Source organism: Lissotriton helveticus, chromosome 6, assembly GCF_964261635.1.
Source record: "Lissotriton helveticus chromosome 6, aLisHel1.1, whole genome shotgun sequence".
In the NCBI taxonomy this organism is placed as follows: Eukaryota; Metazoa; Chordata; class Amphibia; order Caudata; family Salamandridae; genus Lissotriton; species Lissotriton helveticus.
In genome coordinates, this window is record NC_136067.1 from 1144753667 (window position 1) to 1144780381 (window position 26715).

The 26715-nt window shown below is 45.9% G+C and overlaps 1 protein-coding gene across 2 annotated transcripts in view; it reads right to left on the reverse strand.

Moving 5' to 3' along the window:
- KIF26B (kinesin family member 26B) overlaps nucleotides 1-26715 on the reverse strand; it is a 791950-nt gene that overhangs the window by 630538 nt on the left and 134697 nt on the right. Inside the window, exon 1 of one of the 2 annotated variants that reach the window (XM_078648801.1) lies at nucleotides 3396-3428. The exons of the other annotated variant lie outside the window; for it this stretch is intronic. Coding sequence (XP_078504927.1) covers nucleotides 3396-3413 — 18 coding nt within the window. The 5' untranslated portion in view covers nucleotides 3414-3428. Of the gene's footprint in view, nucleotides 1-3395; nucleotides 3429-26715 lie in introns of those variants that run through there. 2 annotated transcript variants of the gene reach the window in all.

A 26715-nucleotide genomic window follows, 5' to 3' on the forward strand; every position in this document is an offset into this window, starting at 1 on the left:
TTTCCAAGGAACAAAGGTTTTGGCAATATGTAAGAATTCAGATTTAAAGGATGGGTTGGCTGAATGTCTATGCTGTGGGGTAATTTTTAGAGTGGAATGGTTGGCTTTTTGTTCTAGCTGCACTGGCAAGAGGAACATTAAACCAATAGTAGCCACTACTTTGTCCTGATGAAGGTCTTAAGACATAATGCTTTGAGGCCGAAACAGTTGTCATAAGCAGCACCTAGTGTAGACTCCAGGAGTGCCTCTTTGATGGGTTATCATTTGAATTACATTACATTAAAATCACCTTCTATATCTACTCAGCACTGTAACATAGATTCACTGCCCTGCACATGTAAGTAAATTACACCCAAGCACTCCTTTTAATTCACCCTGCATTGAATTGAATCTGATCAACATGGTATGTAAGAAAAACATTCTCATAAATGTTCAAAATTCATAAGCATCAGTTTGATCGTACAGATTATTTTCAGAGCTCACAATTTGATAGGAGGGTTATAAGGAGTGCTTTAAATGGACAGGTACTGTCTGATACTGAGTACCCGCACTTCTTTAATGTAAAAAGGCGAGTACCTGCGCTACTCAGCACAGATGCAATACAATTAATGGGAGAGTGCCGGCACTTCTCAGGGGCAAATAAGTATCCCAAAGAGTGCACTTCTATATTTCCATTTAAAGCACTGGCTAGAAGCACCTGTACAAATCCACAAGTGCAACACATCCTTATTATAAGATGTCTTTACTCACCTGCCCCCCTTTCTGCCTGGACACAGGTTGACTTTGAGTGTTTAAGGTGAGAATCATGGGATAACGAAGGGTGGCGTTCATTTTGTAGGCCCTTCAAAACCCATTCCTTTTCTCACCGGAAGCATATTCTTATTTTCTCTTCCTATGGGACCTGCCTGTGTCGACAGGAAGGTAAACACCCCATAGAGGTGCGCACTGCCAGAGTGCAGCGCCATGAATCCAGGGCTGGACTGTGAATCCAAAACTAGTCCTGGCATGAATGTTCAAACCAGCCCCGCTCTCTCTCCATCCATTCATACATCCTTCCTTTCTCCGTCTCTCCTATTTTTATGATAACTTTGTCTCTACCTTCCCCTCCCTCCCTCTTTAAGCCTACCTGTGCCTGCTGCAGCTAGTCTTGAGGGAAAGGGATAGAAGCATGGAGAGCGGCCCTGGGCTTTCAAAAATGGCCTGCAACCCACTGGTGAAATGCCCAGAGGAACAAAAGGCCTGTCCGGCCCTGCAGGAATCCCTCAGCACTGGCATGTCTTACAAGCGATGTGCCCGGGGGAAGGGTGCCGAGTTGGCAATGCTAGAACCCGTTTGGAGGAAAGAAGTCAGTAGGAAGTGGTCCAACCCACAGCCAGCCTGGGAGAGCCGGAGGCTGCAAGCCACACCTACCTAGAGTGCTTTACAATGTGTAGCTGACGAATGCACTAATTAAAGACACGGAGTCGGGCCTTTGATATGGGTTCCCCTTCAGTCACGTGTGCCTTCCTTTCCATTTCAGAGCTTCAACTGGAAATTACTTCGAGGAGCCCCAAGGCTTTATAATTAGCCTAGTGAAACCTTAATGAGTTGTAAATGTATTACCAGTCTACCAGGCCAAGGGAAAGTGGCACAGGACCCAGATACAGACAAGGCCCAGGGAGGGAGTAGCATTTGTGTTAGGCAGTGGCGGCTGGCAACTATGGTGAGTGGAGAGGCGGGCAAATGGGCGGTGTCTGGGTGGGTACATAAAATAAATACATTATTAAAATAAAGTAAAAAAATAAAAACATTACTTACCGTGCTTGCTGCGTCTTCCTCAATCATTGGGGGGAGCAGAACTATCAGTGCTCACAAGAGCAGTGAAAGCTTTTGCTTTCTCTAGCCCAGCTGTCTGGGTTAGAGAGGTTTAAAGTGCACGCGTGGATGGCGGTCGCAAGACGTCCAGCCAAAGAGACATGCGCACTTTAAACTTGTTCACAGGCAGCTCACTGCCCCTCCCTGACGCCATTCAGCAGGTCCTGCCCCACCGCGTCCTGGGCTGACACTCGGTTAGGGATGGGTTGACGAAAAGTAAAATGACAAAGAGTTTCTGTGGCGGGTGATTGTTTGCATTCCGTCCATTATCTGTTCTTTTTGCATTTGTTACTATCATTGGTGACATGGCAGGGGTAATGTGTGGCGCACGTTGCAGTGGCCTCCCGACGAGAGCCCTGTCACTTATGTTTTTTGCAGTTTGCATAAAGCTCTTTGATGACAGTAAATAGCTCACTATTCTATATTACGATTTTAAGTTATAAACTGCAAATAACAAAAGGATCTCTCAGACAAAAGCAATAACACACTTAACTATTTACATTATATGCACTTTGTGATCTGCATGGTACACATGCTTTGCAGCAGGCATATTAACCCTCTGCACTACCTTACGATGAGTCAAACTTCTAAAACCTCTCTCCAGCAGGACCATTAGTAACCAAAGTTATCTTGACATTTTTACTGTTGCCTACAAATTGCTACAGGCAAGGTATGTGACAGCAGGTGTTTTTAAAACCATGATATACTTTCAAACACAGTGCCCCCATGCGGTGGCACCGGTAGCACCTCCCGACAGCCGGCTCTGGTTGCACCTTTCAAAGGAAACTCTCCTAACATAACAGCCTTCCTAGGTGGCAATCATTTTGCCAGTGGGGTAGAGAATGATTTCAGACTAGCCTAACCTGTCTGTACACAATCTAGCACACTCAGAGTAACAAAACTATGTAGATTTATCCAGTTTAGGTGAAAAAAGTAACATTTTCTCTTAGTTAAAATTAAACTGTCTGCTACCTTGACAGGCTGTGCTCACAACACATTCATAACTCCAACAATATACCGGTAAAAAGCCAAAGGGTTCTCCTTCCCACAGGAGAGAAAGAAACTTCCTAAATGTAATGCCATTTTAATCCATAACCTTAGTAACTACAATAGTCATTATGGGAAAGTTATGGTGAGCTGCTATACTCAGATTTATTCTTCCCTAAGAAAGTTTTAGAGCAACAAATATTAACACGGTTGCATTCAACCCTGAATATATGTGAATTCTGGGACAACCGCATAATGTGCTCAAGGTATGAAAACAAAGACATGATGTTCTTTCAGAACATCCAGTATTATTCAAATCTATAACCCTCAACAGGCGCACAAATCCACTGAGCTGTTGCATCCTCAAATGCAGATTTGTGCCGTTGAACTCTTTTAGATCAGATTACGGTAGTCGGGTATGAAGATAATGAAACAGGGACTTGAGACAATTATTAAATGTGAAAAGCTGATGCGTGGCTAGTGCCTAACATGCATTAGCAAGGCCATGTGAAGGTTAAAAATTACATGTCTTGTTGAGTAAACGGATATATTACCTTGTGATGCTTTAGCATCTTGTCTGCGTGAGGCGCCACATAGCAGTTTTACGAACCTGTTCTGAGAAATTTATTGAAGAGAGATTTGGAATTGCTTTACACAATTGTGCCATTAAGATCAGATAGACTTCACTCCATACTGGAAGCGCACAGAGTCCACTGCATACATTTCTTTGTATGGTTGACAATAACATCCATGAGCAAACAGCCGGAGCAAATACATTTATTGGATTAGATGTTTATATCTTCCACTGGTGGTAATAGGTTCAGCGCTGGGATACCCCCTGGGTGACTACGCGCTTTAGAAATCTTTAAATAAATAAAAATATCATCAATTATTGATGACTATCTCATGAAAAAAGCTATCATGGACAACATTTTACAGCAGTGTTCACGTGATGCAAAGGCTGGGATTCCACCAATATCTCTGATAGGTTTTAATAAACATGTTCTGCACCATTCACATCTATCTGTGGGGTACATCTAGACATGATCAAACCGGTGTAATCATTTTGGTGCCTACTTTTAAATGCCATTACTGTTTCTGATGGCTCAGCTGTTCTACTAGTAATTGAAACAAATAGATGATATTTTCAGCACTGGGTGCATGTAAATTAGTTGAATATTCTTCAGACTTCCAAGCCAGCAACTGGAAGAAAGGAGAGTCAATACACACTCGCGCGGACAAAAACACGTTAGTCACCCGTGATATTGTATTGGTCTGCATTGTTGCTTTGTAGAACGCCGGTTAGCCCTGTTGAGGCCTCAAAGGGCATTTGAGTAGTCGAGTAAGAGGTTACTGTTTCAGGGGTCGCCCGTCTTTTCAGCAACATGAGCTACTTCTGTTCTATGAAAATTATCCTAAGGTACTATTATTATTATTAGTGTTGAAGAATGACCACATCAGACAAGATTATATTGATGCCCACTCTATGGACGATTACCAGTTGTGATCACCCCAATGCATCAGGCACGGTTGCCAGCAGTAAAGTAAAAAAAAGGCTTTGTCAATATGGAATAGCTTCACATAGGTAATACATTACATACATAGCTGCAATGCTTGTAGCACCAAGGTAACAAAAATAGTAATGTCTCCCCAGCACCACGTGATTTATCACTGAACTATTCGCTTTAACATTGTGGAAATTCCACAATTTTTCTCAAAACATTATCTTATGAGTTCTGAAAATACACACATTTCCATCAAAAGGACACACTTTTTCAATTTTCATATAACTATTTTTATTTGACCATACAAAATCATCTAAATTAGTGGGCTGAGCTACATACAGCAGAAATACTTAAAAGTAGATGGAGAGCTACCAGTAGCTCACATGCTACTTGTTGGATATGCGTACTCTGTTTGATATGCTTGGTGTGCAAAGGGTGGTTCGTAGAGTCTCTATATGCGAATTATTTGGGTTTCGTTCATGATGTTCAGAGGAGTGCGTCAAACTTGTTGAAAAATTGTAACTGCTCCTAAGCTTTGCCACTTGCACTTTATACCTTAGTATAATCCGCTTTGTCACAATTAACACCACCTTCCGGGTTCAGGTAATTAAATAATTATTAATGCTTTTTTACAGCGCTGTAAACACCAATCATTACTAACCCCCACTCAATAGCACTCACTTTATGAATGGACAGTTGATTCAGCCCTTTGGAATTCAAAGTATTTCCTGCAGACATTTCTCAGATGTCCTCAGTAGGTACATTAACTCCCACGGGTATCTTACTGCCTCTGGTGGTAGAATGCTGTTGGTGAAATACTTCATCCAAAGCTGGATAGGCCCACAAAGAAACCATTTATCTACTATACAAATGTAGAAAACATGTATTTTTAGGATAGGGCCATGAAGTGTTTTCAATATTGTAATACATGTTGGGGGGTTAAGAGGGGGGGGTTCCAAATAATTTCTTTCTACAGCCAGGACCTATTTTATAATAATGATATCATATCATCCCCTGCAGCTGATCCCCAGTGGAATCAGGTTGTTAGATACTACAACAAACACATTCATTTTTAAAAGTTTTTTTTAGCTTTTACATATTACTTTTTATTTCACAGTATATTTGAAAATGCTTTCATCTAAATTCAGTGCAAGATTTGCTCACAGTTTTTAGGCCTTTCACAGCATAGGCCGTTTGTCCGTAAATGCAGAGAGAATGAGCTTTCGGTCAACCCCCTTCAGCTTGTTTGAGTCAACCGCTTTCAGCCATTGTTTGTTAGAATAGTCTTTCATATTTTGGATCAACCTCCGGGTTAATCTGACCATTAGGGCCTGAGGTATTTTCTCAGTGTTCTGCACACATGAGGCAACATTTAAGACTGGATAGGTAGCAATAATCCAACCCTCAAATGACACAGCTGGTGTACTGAAACAAGATGCAATTTGGGGCTAGTTAAACATTTTTGCCAGGGCTGGAATTGGTTCCCAGTTTGGCTCTGATAAACAGACAGCGTTTTGTAGCCGTTTACATTTTGCAGTGAGGAATGGAAAAGTGGTTCTTATTGTGGTTGCTGATGAGTGTCATCAGGGCTTCACTTTGCAAAGTAACAGGAATGATGGGACACGTTTTCGCGAGAAAGGTGTTTTAAAATGCAGAAATACTGTGCAACAAGGTATCAACACTGCAGTGAGGTTTGACAGGGCCAGAGAAATAAAAAAAATTGAAGGACTGAAATGTAGCTCTGAGTAATTACCAGTGACTGAGTTTAATTCGAGCATTCTGTCAACCATTTTTTTGTTTACGTCAGCGCGACGCCCTAAGCGCCATGGGTATGCCCAGACGTGGGTCCCTTGCGGACTCTGCCACTGGAACAGAGCTGCAGATGACTGAAGAGCCCCATCTAGGGTGAAACCAAGTCTTGTGTTGCTTGTGTTCTGGTTTGGATGATGTGGCGTGGCGGTTCGGGCTAGATAGTCCCTGCTGGAGGAGGACCAAGGCCGATTTGCATATGGCTGAGTCTAATCTGAGGTGGGTGGGTGATTAGAATACAATGAACCGGAATGCGGACCAAAGTAATTATCAGGGCGGAGATTAATTCAAGCGATCCAACTATCACTTTTTTGTTTGCTTCCGTGCGACACCCTTTGTGCGACGGGTCTGCCCAGACGCAAGTCCTGAGCACACTGTGCCAATGGAACCAAGCTGGGTCCGACTAAGAGCCAATTGGGGCTCACCCAGTATTGGGTTGCTTGTATTGTGGGTGCGAATTGACTTGGCTTAGCCGTTCGAGCTGGGCTGTTTCTATGGAGCAAGACCAAGGCTTACGTGCATATGACTGGGTCTGAGGTGGCAAGTAGGACAAACAAATGATGGACTGGGATGTGGCCAAAGTAATTCATAGTGGCTAAAAATAATTCAAGCATCTCTTCCGTCACTTGCTTGTTTACTTCAATAAACGACACTCAGCAGCTGCCTTGTGCAAAATGTACGCCATCCATTGCTGTTCACAAGCATCGATTAGATTGATGGGAGAGAGATACACCCAAGATGGCCGCCAGCTTATTGCACTTACAGTTCTATTCCGCACAGGCAGGCTCAGAGGTCATACCGAAATTGGATTTCTCCTTCAATGGAAAGGTTTGTCATCTATCTAAAAGTCGCCTCATTCTCACATTCACCCGTTAACCCATTCACACAACTACACACACAAACTTGCCAATCAATGAAGGATCATTATCAACTATAAATCACAATGAGCCAATTGGCTTCAACAATGCTAGCTTGATTTGGAATCTCCTTCCACAGGGAGCGTTTGTCACACACATTTAAAAGAGTATATTCATCATATTGTAATTGTAATTGCATTTATATAGCGCTTACTACCCCTGACGAGGCGTCGGAGCGCTTTTTCGGCGAGTAGCACGCTACTACGGGACCCATAGAGGATTAGTGTTGAATTAGTATAGTGAAACATGCAAGTACATTTTAAGCAGTGGATAGGTTAATTAGTTATTTGGATTTGGAATGATAGCAAAAGGATAGAGGAGGACAAAGGTTTGTATTTGTAACATCATCAAGTCCACTATTAGTTCAAAAGATAGTCCCACCAGGTCACTTCATCATTGGCACATGCTTCTGCAAAGAAAGATGAGGCATCCTCTCCACTTAAAAAAAGACACTAAGTGGCATAAACTCGCCTGCGGATATAACTTACATGCTCCCCTTGCACTTGAGAATTGAGGGCAGGACTGCTGCCGTGCCACCGCTGCTAAGCAGCTTGCCAGCAATGGGCATTAGAGACCATGGTGCCCTTTAGTTAGCAGTATGTTAACCTTAATTAGACATGCCGCTATAAGAGTCCAGTTAGAAGTGCTTTGCGCCATAGGAGGGTTTCTCTCTCTTAAACGAGTCAATTCCGAGGAGAGCCTGACGGCACATTAGCAGGTACCTAAAGCCAACTGCATATTTGCCAGGGTGTACACCTTAGGTAATCAGCTCATGTACAACTGGAACCAATCTGCAGTCTTGGCTTGAATATTTATTAGGCTAGCAAGCTAGTTTCTGGACTCTATATGCAACCTAAGCTGAAACAGCTGAACAAAAAGGCTTCAATCAACTTGGGCTGTAGGAGGCCATGCTCTCCGCATCAAAGACTAATGGTGCAAGCGTGTCCCTGAGGCGTCACGTGACCTGTATTCATACTTGGCCAGACTTTCTATGGAAACAGCTATCCAATGCATATGAGGCCCCTCAAGTAATTGCAGCAATGTGGTTGAGTGCGACTTTTCGGTGCAGGCGGGTCTTCTCCTGTGATGGCATCAGAATGGTGTAATGCAGCTGTGAAGAGCATATGGATCTTCTCATGTGATGGTAATGTTGGGTGGGCGGGCGAGTGCAGCGATCCAGTGTGTGTGAGTGTTTTCATGTGATGGCACAGGTGTAGCGGACTGCAACTATCCAGTGTCTGCGGGTCTTTTCATGTGATGGCAGTGGTGTAGTTGAGTGCAACTATCCAGTACGCGTGGGTCTTCTCATATGATGACATCAGAATAATGGAGTGTGGCTACCAAGAGCGTGCTTATCTTCTCATGTGATTGCATCAGAATAATGGAGTGTGGCTACCAAGAGCGTGCTTATCTTCTCATGTGATTGCATCAGAATAATGGAGTGTGGCTACCAAGATCGTGCTTATCTTCTCGTGATTTCTTTTTTTAATTATAAAGTTTTAAATAATGAAGTGTGGCTACCAAGAGTGAGCAGATCTTCTCATGTGATGGCTACCAAGAATAATGGAGTGTGGCTACCAAGAGCGTGCTTATCTTCTCATGTGATGGCATCAGAATAATGGAGTGTGGCTACTAAGATCGTGCTTATCTTCTCGTGATTTTTTTTTTATTTATAAAGTTTTATATAGCACGAACTTGACCCAAGAGGGTATCAGAGTGCTTTACATTTAGAATCGTTGCATTACAAGTTACATCAGATACAAGAGCATAGTAAGGTACAGTACACATAAACAATGTTACAATAATTCAAAGGAGGGAGGGGAGGAAGGAGTAATAGCAGGGAGACGAGGAGGAACAATGCCCAATGTCCGGCTGAGTAGATGACGGTCAAGGGGGAAACCAGGGCCAATCTCCTCATTAGCTGTCAAGCAGCTCCACCGGTCATCAGCCATGTTGCTCAGGTCTCAGCGTTCAGGAAAAAACTGTTTTTTGTCATTTGATTTGCGAAGGTTACATAGCGCTATCTAGACCCGGAGGTATCAGAGCGCAAAACCAAGGGAACGTTGTATTAGAAGGTACATCAGCAGGATTATGAAGCGCTGGTTTTACCCGTAGGTATCAGAGCGCTATAACAGAGGAACATTGAGTTAAAAATTACATCAGTTACAATAGCGCAGTAAGGTACAATAAACAACGAGGTTGAGAGAATTTATAGGAAAGGAGGGGAGGAAGGAGCCATAGCAGGCAGACGAGGAAGAACTGTGACCAATGTCCGGCTGGGTAGGTGATGGTCGAAGGGGAAACCAGGGCCAATCTCCTCATTAGCTGTCAAGCAGCTCCACCGGGCATCAGCCATGTTGCACAAGTCTCAGCGTTCGGGGGAAAACAGTTTAGAATAGATACATAGGCTACGAGGATAGGGGTAAACGAAAAAGGTGGGGGGGGCGTAGAAACAAGCCAGAGAGGGAGCTGGGGCTACCATATAGGCCGATGCAAAATGAAGGAAAAACCAGCTTTCCTGTAGTTGTGTTCATTCTTCCCTCTGGTGTCGGCAGGTGGAATTGACTCAGTCTACCACTTGCAGCTCACTCACTTTTCCTGATCATGTGCCCGATCTTCTCATGTGATGGCATCAGAATAATGGAGTGCGGCTACCAAGAGTGTGCGGATCTTCTCATGTGATGGCTCAGATGTGGGGAGAATACAGCAAACCAGGCCTTGTGGGTCTTTTATTGTGATGGTAGCGGTGTGGCTGAGTGTAACTATCGGCTGCATGTGGGTCTTGTGAGGACAGCGAGTAGTGGAGTAAAGCTATTCTGTACATGGAGTCTTCTCATGTGATGGCAGCGGTCTGGTTCACTCCCCTGTACCTTCAGTTGGTTCAAATCTCCGCCTGCCCATACAGCTTATGCTTAACTGCATTTTCTTACAAACAGTGGGCAAATCACCAGTATTACCAACATTAGAATCTGGAAATACTTCCACGGTAGTAGGGCATAGATGACAGGAATAAACACCCTTCCTAATGTCAGGCAGCGTCATAGAGTATTCTGTATTGAAAGGAACAGAACCACAGGTCCTTTTACCGCCCTATGACCATCAGGCATGCCATTGCCGTCTCTGCCTTTTTTATGAACTTTCCAGTCCATCTGTTGACCCTGTACCTTCTAAAGTGTTATCAAAGGGTAACACATAACACCAGCAGGTATAGAATATTTTAAGTGAGCACATACTTGCTTATTGCCAGCAGTTTTGTGAGGATTGGCTTGACAGAACAGCTATCTGCATGTTACTATATGCACAGAATGAGATTTGTGTCTGCCCTCTTCACCCATTGGCTTGTTTGGGTCAGCCCAGTTCAGCCCATGGCCGGCCTGGCCAGCCGGGCACGTGGGCAATCCGTTGGGAGGCTGGAGCCCCAGAAGGCCGGTTTTGACACTTGGAGGCTGGTTTCGGCCTCCAGGAGTGGTGGTGCACGTTACCCGATTCCGGCGGCAACTTGTAAGCGCGCATTAGCACGTCTGCACATAGGGGCTGAATTTATAATTTTTGTCAGGGCTGTTTTAAGTTCCCAGCTTCAGCCATTGCATTTTTTTAAAATTCTTAACACTTGTGTCTCCGCTTCTTGATGTTTGGCAATAAGTCAGTAAGGGGCATACGTGTTATGTTGCCTAGTTTTCTAGCCCTAAGGCTGAAACACGAAAACCTATCCGGATTCGGGCAAATGCAATAAAGCAAAGCAACTTCTCATAATGAAATGTCTACCTCGTGGTGCCAAGGAGCCTTCAGGGCTTGATGTCAGGCTGGGCACAGAGCCAGCATGCCTTCTGATGTGCAGCCGAACATTAAGTGCCACTAGAAATTGACACCTCCTGTCTCAATGACATCACCGGACCCTAGGAATAGTATTAAGTGCGTGATTGGTACCTTCGGCAAGGAATGCTAGGCATGAAACCCTACTCCTAAACGTTGTATTTATGCAAGGAATGGGGCTGGCCTCGCCCACAAAAAGTTTAAATGCATGCTCAGTAGCTATTTATTCACAGCAAGATGTGCATCACTTTGAGTCTGGAACAACTTGGGCACACAAAGTTGGGCACCTTTATTAAATAAACACTCAAGGACTACGTGATGGCTCGGTGAACATGTATGAAAATGACACCACTACATATGAAGCTTTTTATGTGTATTTGAGCAGTGACGTAGCTAGACTTATTGCCGCTTGGGCGGTCCCCGAGGTTACCGCCCAGGGCAGGTAAGAGCGGGGAAAGTTTGCGGTGGGCAGGTGGTCGACTGACTACTTTTTTCCAGGGGGAGGAGGTAGTCGACAGACGACTTGCTCACCACCGCCGTCCCCAAAAAGAGTTACGCCCCTGGCAGACTGCCCACCCCCCAGCTACGCAACCGTACTTGAGCATTGGCTTCAACACATCCCCAGATTAGATAGTCAGTCTCAAATAATGCTCAACTAGTAAGACAACAGTAACCTCATCACTGCGCCACGAATTCCGCTGCAGTGCTGAGATTCCAATCACGGGCGTGGTCATGACGGCTCCCGGCCGTCATCAGCACACGACCACCGTGACTCATGACGGCCGGGAGCCGTCATGAGCATGGAAGAGGTTATCTCCTTCCACGCTGATGACGAGCTCAGCTCGTCATGAGGTACACCTCTCGTACGCTCATGACGAGCTGAGCTCGTCATGAACCGCGGGATTCCGCGATTCTAGCGCACAGCGGGAAAACGCGCAGCGCGCATGCGGTTAAGATCACTTGACCCTGCATTGGATCAGAGAAGATCTCTCTCTCTCACGACTTGAGCCTTCATTAGATTATAGGAGATTACTTCTGTCTACTTTATTTCACATTGGATTAACAAAAGAGATTCTAATTACTGTGCCCAGCATTACATTACAGGCAAGTGTGTCAAAACTTTACTATCTTATTGATTACATGAAATTACTTAACTCTGCATTAGGTTATGGAGGCATTTACACCCAACCTAGTTAACAATATCATGCATCGGATTATGAGACATTACTCATAAAATAAACTGTACTACATACATCATACAAGGAGATTACTCTGCTTACTGTACAAATGTCTGGGTCACAGAATGTTGTTTCGATTACTTTACTCCATATCAGATCGCTCTTGTTACATTACACCGCCCTGGAATAAGGAAGGGGACTACTGTTGTGGTAGGAGATGACGGGGGTGTCAAGGAGACGTACCACCTTTAGACTACAGTGATGTCACCGCAAACCATACCATTAAGACCCAAAAACAGGGGTAATATGCTCAACCACCCCTCACAGATAGGCTGGCCCTACGTCACAGCACAAAACGTTACACTTGTCATTGATACGCTTCTGTATAAAAGAGCCGAAGAAATATAACAAGAAATATGACAATCTCAGTACCCTTAGAACAATTACTGCTCCTTACACAAAAAATGAAAAACTGGTAGCCTTTTTGCACTCTGAAAGAATGGTGCACTTTTCAAAAATGGGTAATTGTTGGTAAGGAAAGTGGCCATTTCAAGATGGCTATTAGTTCAGAAAAGTGAAGAGCCCAATCTGCATTCAAGATATTGGCGTGCCATGTTGGGAATCATATGTAACACAGGAAAGTAGATTCTTTGAACGTAGTATAAAGGTTAAAGCATCTACCATTGGCATCCTCCATGCTTACTTCATGCAGTACCACTTTGGTCGTTTTGGACTTTTTGTTCTCTAGGGCAAAACAGCAGCAGTAGTATTAAAGAGGAAAACCTCTATGCAGAATGTAAAAACACTACAGTAAATCGACCACTTGTATGGAAACGCCTTTTTACACAACTAATCATAAGACATTACCTAGAAAATGAAATCCTCAAAAATCGTGGTATGATGGATCCGCAAAGGCCCTTTCGGAAATTTGCTTTGGATATGGCCGCTAGCATATTAGATGCTGTAACGTTGGGGAATACAACTGGCTTAACTTGTAATGCACGATAGGGCAGTGAAAGAGTGGGATGAAAGTTTGTCAGGAGGCTCATGGCTTGCGGCCCCAGGGGCAGATTTACAAGCCCCTTGCGCCGCTTTTACGCCGCCGTTGCGTCACTTTTGTGACGCAGCGGCAGCGCAAAAGATGCGCCATGGTGCGGGGTATTTACAACGTGACACATCTCACAGATGTGTCACGTTGTAAAGCCCTGCGCCAGAAGAGGCGTACCATCGCAGGGGGAGGCGTCCCGGCGCAGGAACGCCCCCCAAAAGTGGCTGAGTGAAATCTACAAGATTTCACTCAGTCACTTTTGGGCCCATGCTGCGTCGAAACCCTGCGCCTGCTTGAAGCAGGCGTAAGGATTGACGCAGCATTGTGCACATAGGGCCCCCTGATCATTGCTGGAGCTGCGTCGTTCTTGCGACGCAACTCCAGCAATGCGCCGCTTTTACGGCACAGATGCGTGACGCATCTGTGCCATTTTTTCCCCATGGTGCGTCGCATTGTAAATGGGGCGCATCAAGGGTGGCGGAGCTGCGGCGCACAATTACTGGCGCATCCCTGCCGATATGCAGGGATGCGCCATTAATTGTAAATCTGCCCCATAGTGTTTAGCAGTTTGCTCTTGCTGGGATAATTGGAGCAGGGGCAATGTTTTGATGGTGGGCCCTTCGTATGTGTGCATTGCGTCTGCACTGATCCCCGTGTCTTCCTGGATGGATTTTGCGGTTATATTCAAGACCGGAGGGTTTCAATAAATGAAAAGACATTACAGCGCATTCAATCCTGTGTGCTAGATCACTCCTACGATTCCTTGTCCCCTGATATTGCAGGCAGTGTCTCTCCTGTAGATGTAAGAGCTGAGCTTGCCTTTCCTCAGCCAATAGGGAATTTATTCACCTCAAGGTGGTTTGTTCTACTTTCCATGAAGAGCTAACACTCCTCTCCAAGCACCTAAGTGATGTCATCTTGCATCTTTGTGCTGATGCAGACAAGATTGGGCCATGATGCCTTTTTCATATTGGATTGTGCCTTTTCAAATGTGCAATTTCTTGATCTAGCTTGCTCCTTTTTTGTGCCGATTTCAGGGAGACCTAACATTGATCCACGCCTGGCTTCAGCGCTGGTGGTGCCTGGTCCGAGAGTGTTTGTTGGCGCCCCCCAATGATCTCCTTTCCCACTAATTCGACCGCTGCCACCCTTTAACAGAGCCCCTCAAGTTCCCATAACCACTCTCTTTCACATGCATTTCTTTTGTTTTATAGCACTACTTATACCAGTGCTAGGTGTCTAGCTATTTGCAGAAGAGGTATACCTTCTATAAACCATCGCGGCATCTGCGTTCCTCGGATCAGTTGCTTATGCAGAAAACCCGGTTCAATCGTCAGAGGCTAGGTGGTAATTCTTTCACCCGCAAAGCTGGTTTGGCCTGGAATCGGTTACCTCTGGCGCTGAGGAGTGTCCCTGACCCACTGCTTTTTAAAAAACAACTAAAAACGCTGCTCTTTTAAAGACTGATTCGGAGTGTGGATTATTTGGACTTTCGTAAGTTAGCGCCAGGACACTTTTAGTAGCCGTGCGCTGTACAAATGAAATATAACATAACATATAACATAACATAACAGAGCACTTTACATCAAACACAGATTGCACAGAGATAACGAGTCATATGTGTAGATCAGTGTATATGAAATGTTACATAAGACAGAGGACTACAAGGTGTAGGAGTCACGTCATCCATATTGGTAGGCAGTATAGTTTGAGTGCTTGGTCTGGAGAAGCACAAACTCAACTTTAACGCCATGGTTTGAGGTACTCTTTACTAATAAGAATTGATTTCTATCCAAATTAACCCATTTTGTAACATTAGGTAATGAAAGACGGGGGCAAAAATCATAACGCTCTAACTTATCCCTTGCAGTTTGCATGCTGCTGTTTCACATGGCCCAGATGCATCAAGCATTTTTGTAGTCGCAAACGGTGCGATTCCTTAAAATCGTCCGTTTGCGAATGCAAAAGTGCTTTTTGGGATGCATGAAGCAATTTTAGAATTCGTAACATGTTTGCGAGTTCTAAAATTGCGGGTGCTTTTAAGAAGTCGCAGATGTGCGATTTCTTAAAAGCAATGCATCATTAAAACTGTAAATTCGCAATTAGGGTTTCAAATTTACCGAGTGGTTGAACCACTCGGTAAATTTGGAAAAAGTGTTTAAAATGCTGAAAATGTTTTTTTTTCAACATTCATGTTTCAAACACACATGTCCTTAGGACATGTGTGTGTGAAACATGATGCGAAAAATACATTTCAGGGGTGCATGGGGGGGTCCTTTGGACCCCCCCCTGCACCCATGAAATTTTCAAAGTGCCACTCGCAATTTGCTAATGCCTTCCCATTGACTCCTATGGGCCTTTTGGCCTATAGGAATCAATGGGAATTGCGAAAATTAACTTAAGAATTCGGTATTCATTTGGGATTCCACTGTTCTCTATTAGGATTTTAACTTATAAATTGCAAGCAACAAAAGGATCTATCTGACTAAAGCAGTAACTCTGAACTATTTACATTATATACACTTCTGTTATCTTTATGGTACAAGTGCTTTGCAGGAGGCATATTAACCCTCTGTACTACTTTATGAGGAGTCAAAACTTCCACTAGACAAATCTCTGCTCTCTCTCCAGGAAGAACATTAATCACCAGAGTTATCTTGACATTTTTATTGTTGCCTTTAAATTGCTGGAGGCAAGGAACCTGCAGCAGGTGCTTTAAAATCCATAATATATTTGAAAACATGATGAAGTCAGTGCCGGGTGCAGTAGCACTGATCGCACCACCCTGTATTTGTCTATTGTTTTCGTCCATATTCTGGAAGCACATATCAGTTCTACTCTTTTGATCCAATAATTTCTTGTTTTACTACTACCTGCATGATGGTTTTCCTCCCTTCTCTAGATCATCAAGGTGTGCTCTTGGGCGCTTCTGCTCATTTATCTGCGTCTTAGTGCCATAATCTGCAAAATTGAAGCCTACTTGGAATCAAGCTTACTTCATAGTTAAGCACCATGTGAAAAAAACGGAAAAGTACATTACAATACTACATTATTGGGCTGCACTGGCCAAAAATGCTGTGTTCAGGATAAACAAATGCTATGGAACTGTGTATCCTGGTACGCCTAGCTTGCTTGGAACACCTCAGGTAGTATTTCCATGTTTTCTACATTTTGGCACACTGATACTTTAGTGCCATTAATCAGAAACGTTTACAATGGCATTACAAGAAAAATTATCCAGGGCATAAGTAGCTAAAACATGTATATCCTTGCTTTATCAACAGAGTGCTTCTTTTCTGCAGTGCCTCCTCCATTTGAGCAGAGAAGCATCAACCCCCAAGCCCCAGAGTTGACAAAAATAATATGGTAATAAAGTGTATTTATTACCCTTTTATTTTTCAGCAGCCCCTCCCGAACTAATTGTCAGGACAGGGTGGGGGCAGTGCTGCCAAGTGGGAGCAGCAAGGAGCTCGGCACTTTAAAATGCGCATGTCTCTTTGGCCAGCAGCCGTCTTGGGACGACCAAGACTGCTCTAACACAGTTATCTGGCTTAGAGAAAGCACAGACCTCCAATGCTTTTAGGAATGCTGAGAGAGCCTGCTCTATACCCTCTTCCATGCTGGTGACGGAACTGCTCCGTCACCAGCCTCGGTCGCGCTGTGCTGGTGACGGAGGGGTTCTGTCACGGCCTGCTCGGCGCGCCTGCGCAGCACGTTTTATTGAGTGGGCGGGGCCGTGACGGAACCGCTCCGTCACAAGCACAGCGCGCCCGAGGCTCGTGACGGAGCGGTTCCGTCACGAGCATGGGAGCGCCGCGCGGCCCCCTCCCCCCTAGCGCTGCGGCGGAATTGCCGCCGCAGCGAAGGTGTTAAAATCCTGGTGCTGTTCTCATGCAGTGAGAGCAGCGCCAGGATTTGGCAGTGCAGTTTCCTGCGTCCGGAGCTTCCAGAAGACACCCAAGGTAGGAGGAGGTCGCAGTGCAAGTTTGGAAGGTCCGTCTATCGTACTTATTTATTGTTTTGGTACCCCAACCTCACCACTCTCAGTACATACCAGTCGCCACTGCTTCTCTGTGTGTTTGCAAGATGGATTGTCCATTCAGCGTGTATGTGGCACTATGATTGTCCACAGGCAGACAGATGCTCCTCCATTTTGGAGCAGGAGCCATTTCATCTCCAAGACGAGGGATACAGCACTGGTCCCCATTGTAGGTCTGTGTCTCCAGCATGGGAGGGTCCTGGGATGGACAGAGCCGTATATGCTTTTGTGGTTGTTGTAAATACAGGTGCTTGCTGGGCCTGATGCTGGTCTCAAGCTGTGCAGAGGTCGTTGGCAATGAAACACAACGCCTGTCACCACTTCCCTGGGTGGGGAGGAGGGAGTATAGAAGCCCATTTGGTAGTGAGATGGAGTGTCATAAAGCTAGGGAAAATATGTTCTCTTTCCAAAGGACATCACAATTGATTGTGCCAATGTTTGTTTTTAGCTAGCCTGTGTGACTACAAAAGGTATCCAAACGTATGCAAATGCGTGAACCCCACTACACTGAGGCATGTTTCCTGTGCATAACACGCAACAAAAAGCCCAGGCCGATTCCTTGCCCCGCTTATTTTGTATTCTTTTATTTTGTTCATTCTTATATAGTGCAAACTCGATCCGAAGGTATTTATTGGAGCGCTTTACGTGAGCACCAGATGCATTGCACAAGGACACATTCATTTTTTGGTAGGCACGGGGAGATTAAGGGGCATATTTACAATATCTGGCGCATCCCTGCAAATCAGCAGGGATGCGCCAGTTATTGTGCGCCACAGCTCCGCCATCATGGATGCGCCGCATTTACAATGCGGCGCACCATGGTGCAAAAATTGCACAAATGCGTGACGCATCTGTGCCGTAAAAGTGACGCATTGCTGGAGTTGCGTCGCAAGCTCCAGCAATGCTCTGGGGGCCCTATCTAGTTAATGCTGCATCAATCCTTACGCCTGCTTCAGGCAGGCGCAGGGTTTTGACGCAGCATGGGCCTAAAAGTGACTAGGTGAAATCTTGTAGATTTCACTCAGCCACTTTTAGGAGGCGTTCCTGCGCCAGAACGCCCCCCCCTGCACAGGAATGCCTACATGTGGCGCAGGGCATTACAACGTGACACATCTCCCAGATGCGTCACGTTGTAAGTACCCCCGCACCATGGAGCAGGATTTGCGCCGCCGCTGCGTCACAAAAGTGACGCAACGGTGGCGTAAATGAGGCGCAAGGGGCTTGTAAATCTCCCCCTAAGTGACTTGCCCAGAATCACAGGATGTTGAGCGGACGCCAGGCTCGAACCTGGTTCCCCAACTCCAAAGTCGGCAGTTCCGGCCGTTATGCCACATCGTCGAGAGAGGTCGAGAGAGATCGAGAGTGAGCCCTGCTGAAAGGGAGAAGGCGCTGCACGTACGAAGTGTCACTATGTAGGCACACACTTCTGAGGGACCGGGGGAGCTACGCCACAGTGCCACCCAGCGCTCTTTCACCCCCTGCGCGGGCATCACCGGTGCCACCTCACGGCCGGCCCCAGGGCCCCCGCCGCTGCCCTTTGATGTTCCCCACTGAGCTGGAAATGTAAAGCATCTGCAGCGCACTTTGATGGTGTGTAATTATAGCACCAATGTGTAACCTGCGGGTCAGAGGTCAGCGCGCTCGCACGCTGGCCTGCTTTGTGCTGGAGGGAGCGCGGATTGTAAACGGGAAGAAAAGCCCTGCAGGGCCGGGCAGTAAAACAAGCAACAGAGGATGTGTGACTCGTAAACCTCACCGCGTGCTCCAAGGGTGAGGGCGGGCATCGTCCAGGCATGAAGCTGCAGTCACTGTTAAACCCCATGCCGTGGCTGTGCGTAAGATCCACGCCAGGAGCCCAGCCATGCCCAGCCTCCGGGTACAGGCAGCCCACCTCAGGCTGTGGGGTTTTATTTTTATTTTAGCCCACGGTCCCTTTGCCAACTCCCCATGGCACAGTTTGGTATGATGGCAGCCATATTAGCAGAGCAGGGCAGTATGTCTCATAAAAAACAGAATCAATCTACACACACACCTTACACCGAGTTCCATTGGCTCTTAAACAGAAACTTTGGAACTGGAAAACAAAATTCGAGTCTTGGAATCTACTCACTCAGCAGCCTGTGATTCAAGGAAAATTACTTAATCTACCGGTGCCTGAAATAAAAAACAAAACAAGGACACTGTTAATGTAACTGGTGCTCCTGTAAAGCTCCCCAATTCCTTAGTGTCGAACGGCAAAAGAGCAAAATGGCGCGTCATACTCATTTTTCGATGCTAAAGATGAAACGCTCAAGCCTGTGACTTCTGAGTTACAGTTAAATGTATTTAGGAGGAAGTGGCTCTGCCCACAAAAGCTGTATGTCGTTTATACAGCACACACATGGTCTGCTGTTGTACGTGTCATAGATTTCTGGAAAAGGACTTCTGTCTGTAAGATTTGGGTAGGATGGGCCAGGAATGGTGAGGGTCGGTGCCGGGCTGGTGAGCCTTAGATTTCATGATAATCGCACTAAGCAAGCACCAAACATCCTTTGATTCTGAGCAAATCACTTAATCTCCCCGTGCCTAACAAAAATGAATGTGTGTCCTCATGTAACGTAACTGATACCCGATTCGGTTCGGGTCAAGTTCGCGGTATATAAAACTCTGAAAAAAATAAAATAAAAATCAGCAAAGCTATTAATGCTTACTGCATGTGCAGCATCAGCAAAACAAGAGAAAAAATGTGCAGTGGCGTGAACGCGCACATGAAAGCATACACGTCATGACGCTGCTGGAAGATGTGGGAGCTGTGTCCTTCCCAGGGCCGGACTGGCAGTAGCAGGCACCGGCCATTTCCCTAGTGGGCCACTGGGTGGGGACCGGTTTCAGACTCCTAGGGGGCCAGTTTTTGTAACCGGGGAGAGGGGGGGGGGGGGGTGCTGCAATATCAGCCCCCAGCAACAAAAGCGGTACAAAGCTTTTCGCTAGCAAGCCATAAGAGGGAGCATTACAATCTCCTCTACGTCTTTGTACCACCTGCCATGACGGCTTTATCCTTGACTTTCCCGGATGATACCTCCCGGCCCCCTGGGCTTCCCACCCGGGAGCTGAGACTACCTACTCTCTTGTATAATAACTCTACCTGTTTTTATCCCAAGTCTATCCAGAACCTGAGACTGTCTGTTTTTCCTACATAATGTACAAAACCCTTGTTTCCCTTTGATATCTTCCCCCCCTATGCCCTTTGTATACCACCCCCTCAATCATGTAAAGCGCTCTGATACCCTCACGGGTCTGGTTCACGTTCTATAAAACCTTAAAATATATAAATAAATAAATAAATAGGTACAAGGGGAGGAGGGAGCAACAACAAAGGGGTGGGTCCCTTTATCTCTTCGTGCCTAAAAAATGAAAGTGTTCTTGTGTGATGTAACTGATGCTTATGTGAAGCGCTCCAATACCTTTGGATCAAGTTTGCGTTACATAAACTGCAAAACAACAAACAAAACCAAAGGAGCACGGGAGAGATGAGGGGTAGGAGGGGGAGAGCTGCAACAACGGACAGCGGGGCTGGGGAGCAACATGGGGGAGGTACAAGGGAGAAAGGAGGGCGGGAGGAAGACTGCAGACATGCATTCTTCGAGAGTGCAAGTCCAAAAGTTTTTTAAAAAAGAACCTGCATGAGTGCAGCCGCCAGTGGAAGGACACTGGCCGCAGACAGGAAGCTGGACAAGATCCATACTCCATGGCAGGGGCCAACCCTGGATGTGCCTAGAGAAAGCACTGACCAATCAGAAGCAAGGAAACAAGAGTGTCGTGGAAGTCAACCATTGGTAGGAAATGGGAGGGCTCTAAGCCTATTTTTAAGCTTTCTTGTTTTGTTAAGAATAGACTTTGCTGACAGCGCGAAACCTTAAAAACAGAACTTGAGGAGGAAACAGGAAATAACATCACAATGAGATCTTGTCAAGTCATACTGTCTCCATGTTTGTTTAATTGCTCTATTTCTGTGGGACGGTGTCTGTGCGAGTATAAGTGAGAGGGAGTGAGTGGGAAGAGGTCAGAAGGGTTAATATAAAGGAAAACTTTTAAGGTTCAAAGGAACAAGATTTTTGTATTTCCAATGCTTATGTTTAGAGGTGGGTGAGCCAGCAAAACATGGCAAGCCGACCAGGGCCGGACTGGCTGTAGCGAGCACCGGGCTTTTTCCCGGTGGGCTGCCAGGGTGGGGGCCACGCTCCCGCTGATGTCCAGTAAAAATTGCTTCGGAGCCTCGACAATCCCTACCCACAATTCCTTGGCCACATTATGATTTCCCAGTTGGAGTCACTAGGTGATCCCACAATCCACCAGCATACGAAATGAGAGCGTTGAATTTCTAGTCTGCTCATAGCTTCCATCAAGGCTTAATGGGAGCAAGCCTCGTCGCCATGCACCTGATCCACAGCTTTCATAGACAAACGAGACACCAGCAGGCTCAGAGACTTCTGTGGGGGATGACAGAACATCTCTAAAGAGGCACCTGGAAAATGCTAATCACGACCTCACGTTCCTATTGAGGGACCAGATTGGATACATATTTCCATTGCCCCTTCTCTGGAGAGATACAAATCTCAGCGGCCCACCTTTGAGAGACATGCTTAATCCTAAAGCTGCAGTACAGTTCAAAATGTAGGTTTTCTAACAGGTGGTCTGGTTAGATACAAACCATTCAAGAGGAGAGAAGTGTGAACCTTGCTAGAAACTGCACCATCAACTTCAAATAACAAGCATTTACAATGCAACGGTCTCGCCTTAGCAAAAGTTAGCGCTTTTGGCATTGTAAATGACAAATGTTTTATTTATGTGTTGGTTTTGGAAACAGATAAATTAATGGCATTGTCATGAGCAGTAGAGAGTGAGTAGTAGAGAGTGAGTAGTAGAGAGAGTAGTAGAGAGTAATAGTGAGTAGTAGAGAGAGTAGTAGTGAGTAGTAGAGAGTGAGTAGAGAGTAGTAAGTGAGTAGTAGAGTGTGTAGTAGAGAGTAGTGAGTGTGTAGTAGAGAGTAGTGAGTGTGTAGTAGAGAGTAGTGAGTGTGTAGTAGAGACTAGTGAGTGTGTAGTAGAGAGTGTGTAGTAGAGAGTGTGTAGTAGAGAGTGTGTAGTAGAGAGTGTGTAGTAGAGAGTGAGCAGTAGAGACTAGTGAGTGTGTAGTAGAGTGGTGAGTGTGTAGTAGAGTGGTCAGTGTGTAGTAGAGTGTGTAGTAGAGTGTGTAGGAGAATGTGTAGTAGGGAGTGTAGTAGAGTGTGTAGTAGAGAGTGTGTAGTAGAGAGTAGTGAGTGTGTAGTAGAGAGTGTGTAATACAGAATGTGAAGTAGAGAGATTGAAGTAGAGAGATTGAAGTAGAGAGATTGAAGTAGAGAGATTGAGGTAGAGAGATTGAATTAGAGAGATTGAGGTAGAGAGATTGAAGTAGAGAGTGTGGAGTAGAGAGTGTGGAGTAGAGAGTGGAGAGTCTGTAGTAGAGTGTAGTAGAAAGTAGTGAGTGTGTAGTAGAGTAGTAGAGAATGTGTAGTAGAGTAGTAGAGAGTAGTAGAGGGTGTGTAGTAGAGTGTGTAGTAGAGCGTGTGTGTAGCAGAGTGTGTAGTAGAGTGTAGTAGAGTGTGTAGTGTAGAGTGTGTAGTAGAGAGTGTGTAGTAGAGAGTGTGTAATGTAGAGTGTGTAATGTAGAGTGTGTAATGTAGAGTGTGTAGTAGAGTGTGTAGTAGAGTGTGTAGTAGAGTGTGTAGTAGAGTGTGTAGTAGAGTGTGTAGTAGAGAGTGTAGTAAGTAGTGACTGTAGTAGATAGTGTGTAGTAGAGAGTGTCTAGTACAGAGTGTGTCGAAGAGAGTAGTGGCTGTAGTAGTGAGTGTGTAGTGAGTGTGTAGTAGAGTGTGTAGTAGAGAGTAGTGACTGTAGTAGAGAGTGTGTAGTAGTGTGTAGTAGAGAGTAGTGACTGTAGTAGAGTGTGTAGTACAGTGTGTAGTAGAGAGTAGTGACTGTAGTAGATAGTGTGTAGTAGAGAGTGTCTAGTATAGAGTGTGTCGAAGAGAGTAGTGGCTGTAGTAGTGAGTGTGTAGTGAGTGTGTAGTAGAGAGTAGTGACTGTAGTAGAGAGTGGGTAGTAGTGTGTAGTAGAGAGTAGTGACTGTAGTAGAGTGTGTAGTACAGTGTGTAGTAGAGAGTAGCGACTGTAGTAGAGAGTGTGTAGTAGAGTGTGTAGTAGAGAGTGTGTAGTAGAGTGTGTAGTAGAGAGTAGAGTGCGTAGCAGAGAGTAGTGACTGTAGTAGAGAGTGTGTAGTAGAGTGTGTAGTAGAGAGTGTGTAGTAGAGTGTAGTAGAGAGTAGAGTGCGTAGCAGAGAGTAGTGACTGTAGTAGAGAGTGTGTAGCAGAATGTGTAGTAGAGAGTAGTGACTGTAGTAGGGAGTGTGTAGTAGAGAGTAGTGACTGTAGTAGAGAGTGTGTAGTAGAGAGTGTGTAGTAGAGAGTGTGCAGTGATTTGAGTTTTACATCAAATTAAAAACGGGAACGGAACAAACTCATCCTATACATTATTGTGGTAGGTGCCCACGCATATAGGGTTAAATGATGCGTTAGATGCCACAGGTCCCACCAACACGCTTCCTTTATGATAGGAGAATGCCCAACATCGCGGAGATTTGCTCTCTGCTCTTCCCGGATATTTGTATTTTCAAATGTATAATGTTATCCTGCTAAACGAAGACGATGCTCAAACTATAAAAGAAGAGGGTTTCACAGATATGTTAGTCCTTCCGGGCAAACGAAATGACCCAAAGAAAGATCAAGTGACAGTTTAGAGCTCCAAGTGAGTCTTAATAAAATCAGTGTCTGGAACGCATAGCATCAAAAAACGAGCGGGGCATCAAACTGCAGTGTCATTCAATCAAAGCTTCAAGGCTTCTGAGCGCTAGCCGAGAATTATTTTTTGTGAAGCACTAATCACTGTGGAAGGTGCCCCTGCTATCCCAGATGTGAGAAGTCAGTCTGATATGAAAATAAGCAGTATTTGGAATGAATGTATTTGGCAGGGGGAAGGTGGGGCGGCGCAAGACCGTACTGACGAGTGAACAGGAGCCATTTTGTACCGAGTGATTCTGCCTGTGTGCATGTAGACAAACCAGGCAGCAGCATGAGCATGTGATTCGGTAAAATAACAAGCATTTACAATGCAATGGTTTTGCCTTTGTTAAAGTTAGAGCTATTGGCATTGCTCTTGACACTCTGAAGCTCCACTCTGCATTCTGAAGCTCCACTCTGCACTCTGAAGCTCCACTCTGCACTCTGAAGCTCCACTCTGAAGCTCCACTCTGAAGCTCCACTCTGAAGCTCCACTCTGAAGCTCCACTCTGAAGCTCCACTCTGAAGCTCCACTCTGAAGCTCCACTCTGAAGCTCCACTCTGCACTCTGAAGCTCCACTCTGAATCTGAACTCTGAAGCTCCACTCTGAATCTGCACTCTGAAGCTCCACTCTGCACTCTGAAGCTCCACTCTGAATCTGAACTCTGAAGCTCCACTCTGAATCTGCACTCTGCACTCTGAATTTGCACTCTGAATCTCCACTCTGCACTCTGAAGCTCCACTCTGCACTCTGAAGCTCCACTCTGAATCTCCACTCTGCAGCTCCACTCTGAATCTCCACTCTGCACTCTGAAGCTCCACTCTGAATCTCCACTCTGCACTCTGAAGCTCCACTCTGCACTCTGAAGCTCCACTCTGCACTCTGAATCTCAACTCTGAAGCTCCACTCTCCACTCTGAATCTCCACTCTGAAGCTCCACTCTCCACTCTGAATCTCCACTCTGAAGCTCCACTCTCCACTCTGAATCTCCACTCTGAAGCTCCACTCTCCACTCTGAATCTCCACTCTGAATCTCCACTCTCCACTCTGAAGCTCCACTCTGAAGCTCCACTCTGAAGCTCCACTCCACTCTGAAGCTCCACTCTGAAGCTCCACTCTGAAGCTCCACTCCACTCTGAAGCTCCACTCTGAAGCTCCACTCTGAAGCTCCACTCCACTCTGAAGCTCCACTCCGAATCTGCACTCTGAATCTGCACTCTGCACTCCGAAGCTCCACTCTGAAGCTCCACTCTGAAGCTCCACTCTGAAGCTCCACTCTGAAGCTCCACTCTGAAGCTCCACTCTGCACTCTGAAGCTCCACTCTGAAGCTCCACTCTGCACTCTGAAGCTCCACTCTGAAGCTCCACTCTGCACTCTGAAGCTCCACTCTGAAGCTCCACTCCACTCTGAAGCTCCACTCTGAAGCTCCACTCTGAATCTGCACTCTGAAGCTCCACTCTGAAGCTCCACTCTGAAGCTCCACTCTGAAGCTCCACTCTGAAGCTCCACTCTGAAGCTCCACTCTGAAGCTCCACTCTTAAGCTCCACTCTGAAGCTCCACTCTGAAGCTCCACTCTGAAGCTCCACTCTGCACTCTGAAGCTCCGCTCTGAAGCTCCACTCCGAATCTGCACTCTGAATCTGCACTCTGAATCTGCACTCTGAATCTGCACTCTGAATCTGCACTCTGAATCTGCACTCTGAATCTGCACTCTGAATCTCCACTCTGAAGCTCCACTCTGAATCTCCACTCTGAAGCTCCACTCTGAAGCTCCACTCTGAAGCTCCACTCTGAAGCTCCACTCTGAAGCTCCACTCTGCACTCTGAAGCTCCACTCTGAATCTGAACTCTGAAGCTCCACTCTGAATCTGCACTCTGCACTCTGAATTTGCACTCTGAATCTCCACTCTGCACTCTGAATCTCCACTCTGCACTCTGAAGCTCCACTCTGCACTCTGAAGCTCCACTCTGAATCTCCACTCTGCAGCTCCACTCTGAATCTCCACTCTGCACTCTGAAGCTCCACTCTGAATCTCCACTCTGCACTCTGAAGCTCCACTCTGCACTCTGAAGCTCCACTCTGCACTCTGAATCTCAACTCTGAAGCTCCACTCTCCACTCTGAAGCTCCACTCTCCACTCTGAATCTCCACTCTGAAGCTCCACTCTCCACTCTGAATCTCCACTCTGAAGCTCCACTCTCCACTCTGAATCTCCACTCTGAATCTCCACTCTCCACTCTGAAGCTCCACTCTGAAGCTCCACTCTGAAGCTCCACTCCACTCTGAAGCTCCACTCTGAAGCTCCACTCTGAAGCTCCGCTCCACTCTGAAGCTCCACTCCGAATCTGCACTCTGAATCTGCACTCTGCACTCCGAAGCTCCACTCTGAAGCTCCACTCTGAAGCTCCACTCTGAAGCTCCACTCTGAAGCTCCACTCTGAAGCTCCACTCTGAAGCTCCACTCTGAAGCTCCACTCTGCACTCTGAAGCTCCACTCTGCACTCTGAAGCTCCACTCTGAAGCTCCACTCTGAAGCTCCACTCTGAAGCTCCACTCTGAAGCTCCACTCTGCACTCTGAAGCTCCACTCTGCACTCTGAAGCTCCACTCTGAAGCTCCACTCTGAAGCTCCACTCTGAAGCTCCACTCTGAAGCTCCACTCTGAAGCTCCACTCTGCACTCTGAAGCTCCACTCTGAAGCTCCAC